Source organism: Protomyctophum parallelum (genome assembly GCF_964188405.1).
Source record: "Protomyctophum parallelum genome assembly, chromosome: 2".
In the NCBI taxonomy this organism is placed as follows: domain Eukaryota; kingdom Metazoa; phylum Chordata; class Actinopteri; order Myctophiformes; family Myctophidae; genus Protomyctophum; species Protomyctophum parallelum.
The window spans coordinates 51042849-51057259 of record NC_139699.1 but is presented as its reverse complement, the minus strand read 5'-3'; the positions used below and the strand labels follow the sequence as shown (position 1 = coordinate 51057259).

The 14411-nt window shown below is 44.6% G+C and overlaps 1 protein-coding gene across 1 annotated transcript in view; it reads left to right on the top strand.

Moving 5' to 3' along the window:
- Positions 1 to 14411, top strand: part of elp4 (elongator acetyltransferase complex subunit 4) — a 105367-nt gene that overhangs the window by 40403 nt on the left and 50553 nt on the right. Inside the window, exons 8-9 of the mRNA XM_083791999.1 lie at positions 3915 to 4023; positions 11186 to 11292. Of these exons, the coding sequence (XP_083648125.1) occupies positions 3915 to 4023; positions 11186 to 11292 (216 nt within the window). The remainder of the gene's footprint in view (positions 1 to 3914; positions 4024 to 11185; positions 11293 to 14411) is intronic.

Here is a 14411-nt window from a genome sequence, read left to right as displayed (position 1 = left end):
TACACGAAATCAAATGATCGGAATCGTGTCGCGAGCAAAATGACGTGATCGGGACATCCCTACTTATCCCTAATCTTTAGAGACGTGTGGGGACAAGATTTAGCAGACATTTGACCTGAATTCCCCTTTCATTGTCAATGGCAAAATCTTGAGACGTGTGGGGTCAAAAGCTGTTTAAGTTCTTTACTAGTTGTTTTGCAGAGACCGGATATAAATAGAGTTAACAGTAATCTAGATGAGGAGGAAAAAAGCATGAATGACCTTTTCTAGATCTGCAGGTGACAGGGAAACTATAATAAATACATTGCTGTATACGTGCTGAGTAAATTGTCCCGGGCCAAACACTGTTCCTACGTTGTGACCTGAGTCACCTGACCTCAGATGGCCTGTCACGGGGCTAAAGTATGTGACGGTTCTGACTGGAGGATATTATGCATGCTTAAAAGTAGGACAAAAATGAAAAGGAAGAAGAAAGAGGGTGGGGGGGGGGGGGGGGGGGCAGCATGAAGGCATGAAAACTGCATTAGGCTGCTGTGGCAGCCAACACAGAGATGAGAAGGACCTGAATGATTCAAGAGGCAAAATGGATGAATAATACAGGACCCTCTCTCCCTTCATCCCAATGTCTCTCTCCCTCTCTCCCCCCACTCTCTCTCTCCCCCCCCCCCTCCTTCCTCTGTTCCATTTTTCTTCTGCCTCTACCCTTTTGTCCCTCACTGCATCTTATCCTCTACTGTACAGTACTCCTCTGTCTATCTCTCTCTCTCTCTCTCTCTCTCTCTCTCTCTCTCTCTCTCTCTCTCTCTCTCTCTCTCTCTCTCTCTCTCTCTCTCTCTCTCCCCCTTCCTGTCAAGTGACTGTTCTAACCAGTAGGGGGAGCTCTCCTCCTCAAGCCTCTCTCTCTCTCTCCCCCACTTCTCACTGTGTGTGTGTGTGTGTGTGTGTGTGTGTGTGTGTGTGTGTGTGTGTGTGTGTGTGTGTGTGTGTGTGTGTGTGTGTGTGTGTGTGTGCGTGTGCGTGTGCGTGTGCGTCTGTGTCCACGTCTGTAGTACTAGGCAGTGTTCATTTTGTTGACTAAGACTTAAAGGGATAGTTCAGCTTAAGCTGTATATGAAATACTTGCCATTAAAGTGGTTGCAACCGTATTAATTGATTGCCCGAGTCCTGTGGTGGGAGTTCTGCTCTGGTTTTGGGGAAATATTTAAGTAGTTCCGGTCATTTTGTGGGGGGCACTGGGGGCCACACATTAAAAGTAAACTAATTCACATATTGTATTGTAGACCTATTTCTAGTCGTTTTTGAGGGGCGCTAGCCCCTCCTATATACAGGTTTAATGTTTGTTTTTAGTCCAATGTTTGTTTTAAAAACGCCATTGACAATGAAGGGAAAATTTACGTCATCTTGTCCCTAACAGAAACATTAAATAACATCCCGAACGCCTGGGGTTATTTAATCTATTAAATCATAGCGCCCAGCGATTTATAGCAGCGGAGCACATTTAGCGACGGACCGGATGTTATCCCGGATGTGGCTGAAGTAGCTTGATGTAGCCAAAACACTCTAGTGGCGATCGACAACAATGAGAAGTATGATTAATTCTACCGCAACTAGTGACGGGACCCATAATCGTTTCTTAGAATTGGATGGAATGATTTTTTTCTTTTTAAACAATATATTTATTGCATTTTTCTTTTCTTTTTTGACAAACGGACAATACAACAAAACAATACATAATACAGACAATACAATTACTTAAAATGAAAAACAAACAAAAAACAAAACAAAAACATAAAAAAGAAAAAAACATACAACAAAACAAAAACAGGATGGAATGATTTAGATCAAGAGTTATTCACGTTTTAAGATTTTCGATCTCGTCGGCTAAAATGGGGGGGAACATTTTCGATGAAGTCCCACCGGAAAATAACATTGAGTGTTGCGCAACAGACAGCCTGTGGAGCGATGCGATCGGTTTTTATATCAATCATCTCCGTCCTTTTCATCAATCTCCGTCTTGAGCGCTGCATGGGCGTTACTAATTTATAGGGCGGAGAACTCCTGTGCGTTCAGGGTGTTAACAATAAAGAGAATTTAATGTTTGTTTTGACACCGTTTGTTTTACATCACCGTATATATTATCACCCATAACTTCACACGGGTGTGATTTTTTGTGTCCATATCACTACACCCAAAACATTCCATGTGATAGAGGGGTCAAAGTTGAACAAAAGTTGTGCTAATCTTTTAGAAATAGGTCAACAATACAAATATAGTTTTTTTGATTAATTTATTTTTAATGCAAGGCCCCAGTGCCCCCCACAAATTGACCGGAACTACTTAATATTTCATCAAAACCAGAAGAGAACTCCCGCCATGGGACCCGGACTAAGTAGGACTAAGACTTAAGTGGTGTGTTATTCAAAAGACCAAGACAAAATATTTTCTGGAAAAATTAACATTACATTATTAACCCATAAGACCTGAGGCCGATTCTATTAAACGTCTTTTAAAAAAAATAGCAGATCTACAAGCTCATAGCGTGGTACTCGGTGCTGCGCTATGAGCTTGTAGATCCCTATAGAAACATAGGGGTTTTTCATAAAACTGTCATGATTTAGAAGACATTTTGTAGAATCTGTTCTCAAAACTAAATGGGTTAATGTCCGTTGCACCTCCCTCCATCCCTCCCTCCCAATACCTGTGTCACCCCCATCACCTCCATCCCATGATCTGTGTCAACCCCATCACCTCCATCCCTCCCTCCATCACCTGTGTCCCCTCCATCCTCCCTCCCATGATCTGTGTCAACCCCATCACCTTCATCCCTCCCTCCATCATCTGTGTCAACCCCATCACCTCCATCCCTCCCTTCCATCACCTCCATCCCTCCCTCCATCACCTGTGTCACCCCCATCACCTCCATCCCTCCCTCCATCACCTGTGTCACCCCCATCACCTCCATCCCTCCGTCCCATCACCTGTGTTACTGTCACCTCTCCTCTCCCCTGTCTAACCAGCCTCTCCTCTCCTCTCTCTCCTGTCTGACCAGCCTCTCCTCCCCTCTCATCTGCTCTCCTCTCCCCTGTCTGACCAGCCTCCCCTCTCCTCTCTCCTGTCTGAACAGCCTCCCCTCTCCTCTCCTCTCCTCTCCTCTCCCCTGTCTGACCAGCCTCCCCTCTCCTCTCCTCTCTCCTGTCTGACCAGCCTCTCCTCTCCTCTCTCTCGTGTCTGACCAGCCTCCCCTCTCCTCTCCTCTCTCCTGTCTGACCAGCCTCTCCTCTCTCTCCTGTCTGACCAGCCTCCCCTCTCCTCTCCTCTCCCTTGTCTGACCAGCCTCTCCTCCCCTCTCCTCTCCTGTCTGACCAGCCTCTCCTCTCCGCTCTCCTGTCTGACCAGCCTCTCCTCCCCTCTCCTCTCCTCTCTCCTGTCTGACCAGCCTCTCCTCTCCTCTCTCCTGTCTGACCAGCCTCTCCTCTCCTCTGTCTGACCAGCCTCTCCTCCCCTCTCCTCTCCTCTCTCCTGTCTGACCAGCCTCTCCTCCCCTCTCCTCTCCTCTCTCCTGTCTGACCAGCCTCTCCACCCCTCTCCTCTCCTCTCTCCTGTCTGACCAGCCTCTCCTCCCCTCTCCTCTCCTCTCTCCTGTCTGACCAGCCTCTCCTCTCCTCTCTCCTGTCTGACCAGCCTCTCCTCTCCTCTGTCTGACCAGCCTCCCCTACATGGTGACCCGGTGGTCGGTAATGATGATGACCTAATTTAATTGCGGCACTGATGGCTCGTCAGGAGGTTTTTAATTACCTGCCTGAGTAACACACTCACCTCTGTTTTCTCTCCTCCCCCACACTCTCTCTCTCTCTCTCTCTCTGTCTCTCTCTCTCTCTCTCTCTCTCTGTCTCTCTCTCTCCTCTGCTGTACAGAACAGAGCTCTAATGGGTAGGATCACCAGGCTGTGTGACAACGCCATCGCTCTGGAATCCTTCAAAGGCTCCGAGAGGGAAACCAACGCGCTCTACAGAGATTATCATGGTATAAGAACGAGCGTATATACGGCGCTGCCCATGTCTTTCTGTCTCGCTCGCACGCACACACACACACACACACACACACACACACACACACACACACACACACACACACACACGGGCAGTGCATTAAGGCTGGGGCTTGTGGATGGAGGCAGGGAGGGGAGGGGAGGGCAGCCCGTCCCCCTCACAGGCCAGGCTGTCAGAGCACGTTAGCGTGCTGCTGCTCAATCAGACGTGCTCCTCAGTAGACAGACCGGGGGGGATTCAGCTGCCACACCGCACAGCACCAACCCCCCGCCCCCAGCAGAGCGCTACATCCCCCCCACCCCCACTCTCCACCGACCGACCGACCGCTCCATCCATCCAGACCCCCATCATGCCCCTGAGGCCTGCGGCCTAGCAGAACAGGCCCAACCATGGATGGGGAATCGATATTCTTACCATCTCTCTCTCGTCCTCCATCGCCCATACAGCAGCTCCCTCATTGGCCCCGTGGCCCGGCCCCTCTATGCCTAATGAGTAGAAAAAAAGACCAAGGAATTCTCCTTCTATGGTCGGCAGACAGTGGTGGAAAAAAGTATGCAAATGTTCTTAGTATACTTAAGTAAAAAGTATCAATGCTGCGATATGTAAATTCTCCCGTTACAAGTAAAAGTTCCGGAATTCAAAAATGTACTTCTTGAAGTACCAAAAGTGAAAGTAGTCATTGTGCAGAATGTCCCGTTTACACAGGTTTTCAGATGTATAAATAATATCTTTTGAAAATAGCAGATCCACAATGTGCCGCATCGCGACACATTGCGAGCTTGTAGATCGGCTATTTTTCACATGGCCGAAATGTATATAAGGCTGAAGTGGTTACTGTATGTTTTTTAATAATAGTCTAAATCTATTAGTTATTAGTAACTAGTAACTCAAGTTTTCAAATAAATGTAGTGGATTTAAAGTATAATATTTAACCTGCAAGACCAGGATATAGTTCTACTTGCAAAAAAAGAGATTTCAACCAATAGCACTTTAGTTTTAGTTGTTTTAGTTTTATTTATTCACACAATAAAAAAACTGTACAAAAAGGTAACAACATTAAAAGAGAAAAATAAGTGCAGGTGAGAAAAGAAACCCATAAAGGGCTTATACAGTGTTCTCACCTCAAATAATGAACAAATAGTAAGTTAATCAAGTAAGTAATCAAACATGACAAACGACAAATTTTACAACAAATACACTCGTGTGCAATTGAGTGTGTGTGTGCGTGTGCGCACGTGCACGCGCCTGCGCCTGTGCCTAAAGGTGCGTTCAGACTTGGATGGTTAGAGTGGCGCCATTACATACAAAGTCAATGCAAAGACGAGAAGTTAACGTGAACGTGCACGGCGCGTCCTGGTGCAGCACAAACACTGCGAAGCGAGCAAATATATATATTCAGGTCTGAACGCAGCTTAATTCTTTCAGCGCCATTGCCGTAGATGTAGGTCAATTGAAGCCTATTTTTTTATACTGCGCTTACCGCCATTGCCGTTGATTAATGGCAATTGCGCTTTTATAGTGCATTCGATCGATCGAGCCATAATGCTACTTACGTTAGCCGGTTAGCTAGCTATGTTGTTGTCACAGCACTGGATCGCCCATCTTAGATCGTCGTAGCCATAATAATACATTCTATCTGTTTCTTTCAATCGCCTGTATCTCCTATTCCTTGTCCCAGATGGCATTTGTGGTCAAAACAATGTTTTTTTGACGGCACAGAGCAGACGATGTGGAGCTCTCCAGTGCCCCGGTTTGGATTCATATTGTAAATAAGGCCTGTTCAGGCTCCGTTGAGCTTACTAGGATAATACTACTTCCGGTAGACTGGAAATGTGGCTTTTCAAAATAAGAGCTCAAATGGGAAAAATGCTGGCGTGAATTAGATCCTAATTTTTCAATAAATGCTAGAGGGCTAAGTGTTAAGTGTATGCATCTGTATGTCTCTGTGTCTGAGTATGCAGAATAAGCCTACATTATATGGTAGAAGCAAGTGGAAAGGCTTGCTTCATGAGCGTGATAGTGCTTAAAGATTTTTTTAAATCACACCTGTGTGAACTGAGTGGTGCAACTCCCCTCTCCCCCTACCCCCCTCTATCTCTCTCTCTCTCATTAGCAGGCAACAGTGCAGCACTATCTCTCTCGGTTTCTGGCACAACAGTGCCACTTTTGCCCCTACTGGTACTCATAGTAACATAGTCACATAGGTTATGTATGGGACATTGCTGTTCCTCAAAAATCACCCTAAAACATGATCATCAGTATTATACGGAGGAAGATGGTTTTTCAAAAACATGTACAGTATTTGTTAGAATGTCGTCTTTATGTGGACACGCCCACCAGTTCATTAAGTATGCCTGGTTTGCCTGGTGGGTGGTGATGGGTGGTGATCCACCTGAACTGAAGCCGCACCCACAGCTGTTGTTGTATGATAAAGGGGGAGTGGTTAGGGGAGGGAATGCTAGTGTGATGTCACTATATCGCTGTTTTTTTTTCATTGGCACATTTGACAGTTAAGGTTTCAGTCTCCAGGAAGAAACCCTAAATACAAAGGGAAGACATCATTGCACATAACAAACACACCAAGGGTTCTAATGTAGTACTGTCACCTCATGAACACATGAAAAACTGGAAAAAAATACAAACATCACGGCACTACATCTTTAAAGACCCTGTGCAATGGCTTTTTGGAGCATTTTATTTTGGTTGTTTCATTCTGAAACGGAAAGCTGTGTTTTTCAGAACGTCTCGTCCCTACAAGGTATGGGACGTACGTAGCTCCGCTATATGCGCGTGCGCGCGTTGTTTGTTTACATGTCACAGAGAGACGGGCAGCAAAGCTTATTTGGCTTATTTCTAACCTATAACATTTTCAGATACAAATTTGAGCGTGATGATTACGTTTAAAACGAGTAATACACTGTCTGGATGTCATCTTGAATGAGATTAAAAACGGAGTAGTTCTGTAATCAACATCAGCTGTGTTTGGAGAACACACAGTGATGGGAATAAAATGAAATCAAGATAATTTTTCATTCATGCAGGACTCGATACGTCATCACGCAGCACGTTTTCGTTCAAAGGAAGTAATTAAAATTGGATTTTGATCACACCCATGTGAAGTGAGTGTCGCTAATATATTAAAGTCTAACTCATGTTGCTATGATTAGGTGATGTAATGGTGATGTAAAACAAACGGTGACAAAATAAACATTAAATTCTCTTTATTTTTAATGGTATTTAATGTTTGTGTTAAATTGTGTACAAGATGAATTGTCAATGGCGTTTTTAAAACATACATTGAACTAAAAACAAACATTAAACCTGTACATAGGTCAAAAATACACAAATGTTCCTATTGTTTAGGCATTGATTGTTAAGTATGCCCATGCCCACGGATATGCTCCGAGTGCCGCATTACGAGCTTGTAGATCTGCTATTTTTGAAGAATCATGAAAATGTATATATTGTATATATTCTTGCAGAGTGAACGTTTTTAACTCAAATCTTTGCTTCTGGGGGTCACCGAAACAACATATTTTCAGATGGGGGTTGGTGACCAATTACATATAATCTTTGCGGTCCCTGACACAGAAACATAGGTTTTTCAGAACACTGTCATGATTTAGAAGACGTATTGTAGAATCTGGTCTCAGGTCCAAATGTACTGAGTTACTTTCCACCACTGGTGGGAGGACGAGGACAGCAGCAGTGAGAGCTAATGGGGAGGAAAGAAGAGGAGGGAGAAAGAGAGGAAAGGAGAGAGGGCACTGTCTCTCACACTCACACACACACACACACACACACACACACACACACACACACGTGCGCCATCATTCCCTTTTCCCCCGCCATTTCACCATCCCCCTTTCTTTTTTTCCTGTGCTCCTACTCCTACCTTCTTCTATTCCATCACTATCACACTAGTCTCCACACATAAAGGTCAGTTTAAGCGAATCATGGGGGTATTTTTAGTCGTAGCAGCTCTCAAACTCTGCCTCTTTCTCTCTCTCTCTCTCTTTCTTGCTCTCTCTTGCTCTTTTCCTCTCGTTCCATTCCTCTCCTCCAGTTAGACAGTCCCTCCCAGCTGTGACATGTTGAAGGCCTGATGAGGAGGACTGGAAACATTCAGCGCTGGCTTTTTGGTTTCGTCTGAGGGTGTTTTATTAATTAGTGGTGCTTAGTGGTGCAACAGTTAATCAAACAAATCTATTTTGGCAATTATTCAACAAACAACCTGTAATTTTATAAAATAATTGATTCATAATCTGTCTCTGTTTTGAGCATGTCGTCGTAAAAAAATTATACAATAATAATTAAATAGCGTCGCAAGCTTGTAAACCTGCTATTTAAAATAAAATTGCACGACTAGTATGAAATCGCTTAAATGTTAAAATCGATGTATTAATAGATACAAAATGATTAATTTTAATTTAAAATAAAAAACACGTTTCTTGATTATTCATAGTTGCGTGCAGCCCTACATACATACTGTAGTAGTGGTCACATCCCTCCACACAGGTAAATAAAAACAAGGCCATTCAACACATTATTTTCTTAATGATATACCAAAGGGACTCACAAATGCTGTGATTTAATCTCCATTCTAACAATGATACGCACCCCTGCTTGTAGCCAGCTCTAGAAAATCCAATTAGGTTATGAAATACATTTATGTGTGTGCGATTGTTTTGATGTGTGTTCACAAGTGCGAATGCATCTACGGACGCGCGCACATCACGCGCGCGCGCGCGCGTGTGTGTGTGTGTGTCTGTTAGCATGAGCGTACGTACGTACGCCGTGCGTGTGTGCGTGCATGTCCGTGCGTATGTGTTTGCGGCAGCAGTTCAGCGCTGCTCAAAGCATGCTGGGAAGCCTGTCACTGCAAATCAGGCGAGGGGAAATCACCCAAGTGCACAGGAGAGAGAACCCACCATCCCCCTCTTTCTCTGTCTCTCTCCCTTTCTCCATTACTCTCTCATGCTCTCTCTCTCGCTTCCCCCTCTCCCTCCTTTTCTCTCTCACGCCCCTTTTATACCACCCCTGTTTCATGAAAATGTCACTTCACGGTAAAACGGAATGAGGGACGAGGCAAGAAGAGAAATGTCTTCTCTTTCTCTTTCTTTTTGTGTGAAGACCTGGTCTATATTATGCTCCTTTCTCGACCCTGTGCCTCTTAATGCATTGCCTGTGAGAGGAATAATTTGTAGATGCACTTCATTTATAACATACACGTGCACACACACACACACAAACAGGGGAGAGAATAAAATCATCCACCATAACAAGATATTCCTTTGGGGGGAAAAAAGCAAACAAGAAAAATAGTTTTTCTTCAACAATTAAAATCGCTGTTTATCTTTTTCTGCTTCATTACGTGGGCCTATTTACAGTGTCACATGAGCTGTGCAAGTGCCAAGTCTGTGAAGAGAAGAATGGTCCATGGGAAAATGTAAAAGAAAAATATATAATTATACCTTTAATAAAGGTATCAAAATATATCCAGCAAATTGCATTTTTTTTTAACTTGTAAGTGTAGTGAAAAACTAATGACCTTTGTTGCATTCAGTGTCAGACACCAAACTTTGAATCTTCGGTTTAAACAAATGTTATAAAATGGTGACTGCATTATGCCTTCTTTAATGTTCAAAAGAAAATATATATAGATATACATGTATATTACTACAGTATATTCTTGTGGGGGAGTTGTTTAAAAATATGCTACCCTTTCTGGAGCTCTAAAACGTTTGAGAAGGACTGACCCCTCTGTAAGATGTTTCAAAGAGGCTCTCTCGTCTCTCTATCAGGGATCAGCACATGACTCTCTGCCTCAGGGGTGTTAGTGCTTGGCACAGCAAAACACAACTGGGGCACAATGTGGGTAGGAATGTCCTGCCCTTGTAATTATGCCTTGGGTGCAGTCGGTCTCAAATGGTCTCACACAGTCTGGCTGGGACTGGGAAATACTGCATCAACCCTCCTGTGAAGTCATGGGGCTAGGGCTGGGGCCCGGAAACCGGTTCTTTTTCAGAACTGCATGGTTCCGAGTTTGAAGAACCGGAATCGGTTCCATCATATTTGGAACAGTTTCTGGAGCCGGGTTTTTTTAATCCCACTGTCGGAGCTGGGCTGCTGTACAATTACTATACCAGTAGTTCTCAAACAGTTTAATTTCACTCAATTTCAGTCCTGTAAGGGTCCATTTGGAACCCCCTACCATGGGTTTTCAACTGGTGGTCCGTGGACCACTGGTGGTCCGTGAAGGTGTTGCATGTGGTCCCTGACCATGCATTTAGTAATGTAGGAAAGTGAAGATTCATATTTGAATTTATTGTATTGACCACAAGTTGAGAAACAATGCAGTAAATGATCTGGTGACAAATGATGACGCGTCGATGTTGTCAGTTACTGGGAAGTCGGATGTCAAGAACTTCCACAGAAAAGTGAGTTAGAATCTCAAGGGAAACCGTACCGGATTGCCTGGTTGAGTCACCATTATAAGGAAATGTGCCCATAATCAACTGCATGTGTCTGTTTACTCATAGAGTAAGTTACAATGAACAGCAACATGAGTTTAATATGGAAGGTTAATTTATTTCCCCCACACCACGACCATATCCCCCCTCCCAACACAACAATGGTCCCCAGGTTAATTCTCAGTCAGGGTGGTGGTCCCCAGGTTGATTCTCAGTCAGGGTGGTGGTCCCCAGGTTGATTCTCAGTCAGGGTGGTGGTCCCCAGGTTGATTCTCAGTCAGGGTGGTGGTCCCCAGGTTGATTCTCAGTCAGGGTGGTGGTCCCTGGTTCATAATCAGTTGAAAACCCTTATCCTATAGGAATCGTTAAAGTGAACCGTTAAGGAATCGGAATCATTAAAATCCCAAAGGTTCGCAACCCTAGTCGGGACCCAATTAATCTCTCAAGAACAGATTAACAAACTGCAGAGAGGGTGCTGTTCTTTTTTGCCGATGGGTTCCCAGATTGGAACCCAATATACAATACTACTAGCACAGCATTCCTTCATTAAACCCTTTATCACAACTTCACTTTTGGGGTTGTCTGATGATCGACTGTTTGAGGTCTGTTTCATTATTCTTGAGTCAATGATTTTTGGGTTTCTCTCCGTCTCTCCTCTTGCAGGCCTATTACACGTGCGCCAGGTGCCCCGCCTAAACGGTCTGGTGAGTGACCTCCCCGACCACAAGGACCTGGCCTTCAAACTCAAGAGGAAACAGTTCACCATCGAGGTAGGAGTCATTTACCACGGGCATCCGCTCCTCTCGTGCCTACTTGTTTTTCTTCTTTCTTTTTGACAGTCCTCAATATATTCCTCAGATGTATAGACCAATTGCATTTTCCTCACCCTCTCAGCAACGCATGCAAACTATTAATATAAAACGAGAGCTCCACTTAGATGTAAAGTTATGATTTATTTAGAAAGCCATTACGTTTGTGTTACCCAAGCATTGTTCCCAGTGGCACTCCCATTAAGTGGTCGAGGATTATGAGCAGTCTCTCACGTTAGCCTCGCACGGCCAAAGCAGGCTTGCTTTTCGTCTGCTATCGGGTGGCAACGTGAAAGGTGAAACTATTGATTAGACAGCGTTGCCGTCACACCTACCCCATCGAAACTTCAAAAGGCAGCAGGGTGGGAGAAAAGTGAGTGTGCTCTTGAATGAATATGCGATGCGAACATGCTCTTTACATTGTTCTGGTTGCATTTTAAAGATGGAGTGCCCCCCTCCCCCCGAATGATGAAGAAATGATCATGAAAAACAAATGAAATGAAAAACAAACATTAAAGCTGTATATAGGAGGCCCCTCAAAAAGAAAGTACAGAAAGTGTTAAAATATGTTTTTATATGGCCACACCCACTACTTCATTAAGTATACCTGGTTTTGGCATTGGGCCTTTTGACTCAAAGGCTTTCAGCTTTCAGAAAGAAAGCACAAATACACAGGGGAGAACCACATGGGGGTCTATTAGGGTAATGTTAACCTCGTAGACACATTGTAGACGCTTGTACTGTTTACACAATGTGGTGCAAAACACAATATATAAATATATAGCCCATTACTTTCTTCACTGAGATGTATACATGTTCCTTACTCTCTCTCCGTCTCTCTCTCTCTCTCTCTCTCTCTCTCTCTCTCTCTCTCTCTCTCTCTCTCCATCTCTCTGCACCACACACATGCATTCTGCCTGCCAAATTCATCACTCAATTCACTGTCACTCAAGAGTAATCAATCTGTCACAGGAGCACCACTCCAGAGACAAATGAAGGGGCCCCTCCCCTTCGCTCAGCCCTCCTGATTGGCCCTCATTACATTATCATTACCTTATCACACCCTGTGCTCCTTAAAGCTCTGATCAGGGCTCTATTGTCTCAGGCGGGAGGTGGTGGGCAGGGGGGGGTCGGGGGGACAGTGCCCTGCACCCTGTGGTCAACCACTTCTCGTTTTTTCTGCCAGCCGCGTCCCACTCTACTACGACACCCCCTTTTCTGCACGTTTTCTCCTCGAATCTCCCTGAACAGGTTCCACGTGTGCAGACGGTGTAGATTTATACGGTTCGTAAAAGTCAAGGTGGATCTCCTCAATGCTGTTCTGTGTTTTCATTGGGTCTCTGTGGTGTATAGGCAAAAGGTGGAAAAGCCAGGAGGAGATCCTTTGTTGCTCCGTGGGGTCCAGCGCAGCGCAGCTACTATGTCATATATAGATTTATTTATTTTCCAGCAGCACATTGTAAGGGCCAGTCTTTGTCTTGTTTTAAGGAGCTTTTATTAGTGTGGTGCTCTTGGGTCGCATCCAGTGCAGGAAGATTTTTGAAAGGAGAACAAAGGGAGAAGTGTTAAAGAAAGAGCACTTTATGGAATTCTGAAAATAGCTTACCGTGTTGACATAAGGAGCAGATGCGATATGAAGTGTCAATCACAAGCGCTGACAGTGATCAGGTGCGGCGTGTGTTTGCTGGGAATTTCCAGAGGACATGGGTATCACACTGCCAGTCATCCATCAATCAATCAATACAACCAAAACAATGGTTATCAATCGTAATACACTACTTCTACACTACAAAACAATGATTATCAATCGTAATACACTACTTCTTCACTACAAAACAATGATTATCAATCGTAATTTAGAAGGAATAAGCGAAATGGTGAGGCGACCTTCCGTGAGGTAAGGTTTCTCTGCAGAGACGAGGGAGATCCATAGGGGAGATCACATTACAGCAGCCAAAGAGGGAGGGGGGGGGGGGCTAATGGGGGGCACATCTTTCATGGGCACATCTTTTCATTGGCTAGTGGCACATCTTTTCATTGGCTAGTGGCACATCTTTTCATTGGCTAGTGGCACATCTTTTCATTGGCTAGTGGAACATCTTTTTCGCACGTGACAACTTCTCACTTGTTAATATAGATAATAATAATAATAATAATGAATTGCATTTTTATGGCGCTTTTCTATGCACTACGTGCCTACTCAAAGCGCTTACAATGGTTCATTCAAATCATACATAATAATAATGGTTCTAGTGATAATAATATAAGGGGGCACAGTGTCGCAGTGAGCGGCCTGCCTGATCACTCCTCGTGCATTGAAGGAAGCATGAGCTCAGTTCGGGGCTTTCCCCAGGTTGGCAGAGGGAGAGTAGCGCCCAGGATTACCTGGGTGCCAATCGGCACCCGGTGGAAAATGGTTACAGAATCATGGGATAATTAATTTTATTTAAAAAAAAAATTATAATCACGTTTATGAACTCGAAAAGGCCTTCACAACCGGTTATTGAACCCAGCCCTGCCGTGCCACACATGCAGACCTGTCTGTGTTTACCTGTATCTACTGATTGCGTGTCTCGACATTTGTGTGTGTGTGCCTGTGTGTGTGTGTGTGTGTGTGTGTGTGTGTATGTGTGTGTGTGTGTGTGTGTGACCCATTGGTCAACTGTCTCGTCGGGGCCGTTGTGATTGACGTGTGAGATAACGATCGTCGGATTGTCAGCCCCTGCGTGTGACAGGCCACACCAGCCCTGCTAATCACCTCATTTAACTCTTCAGCTACAGGACTGGTCTCCCTGGGGCCGCACACACACACACACACACACACACAGCAGTGTCTCAACGGCTTCCTCCCGGTCCACACTGCTCACACCCCTGCCTGTGCCTGTATGTCTTTTGCTTCTCCACATCCAGTCACCTGCACAGTTAAATCCTCTGTGTTAGTCCAACCAGATTGTAAACATTTATTCAAACTAGAATATTTGCGTGGGTCCAAGACTACAACTAAATACACAAAAAACTGTGACACATAAATGGCAGTCCGCCTTCCCATCATGCACCTGTGACCCAACGTGCATTGCACG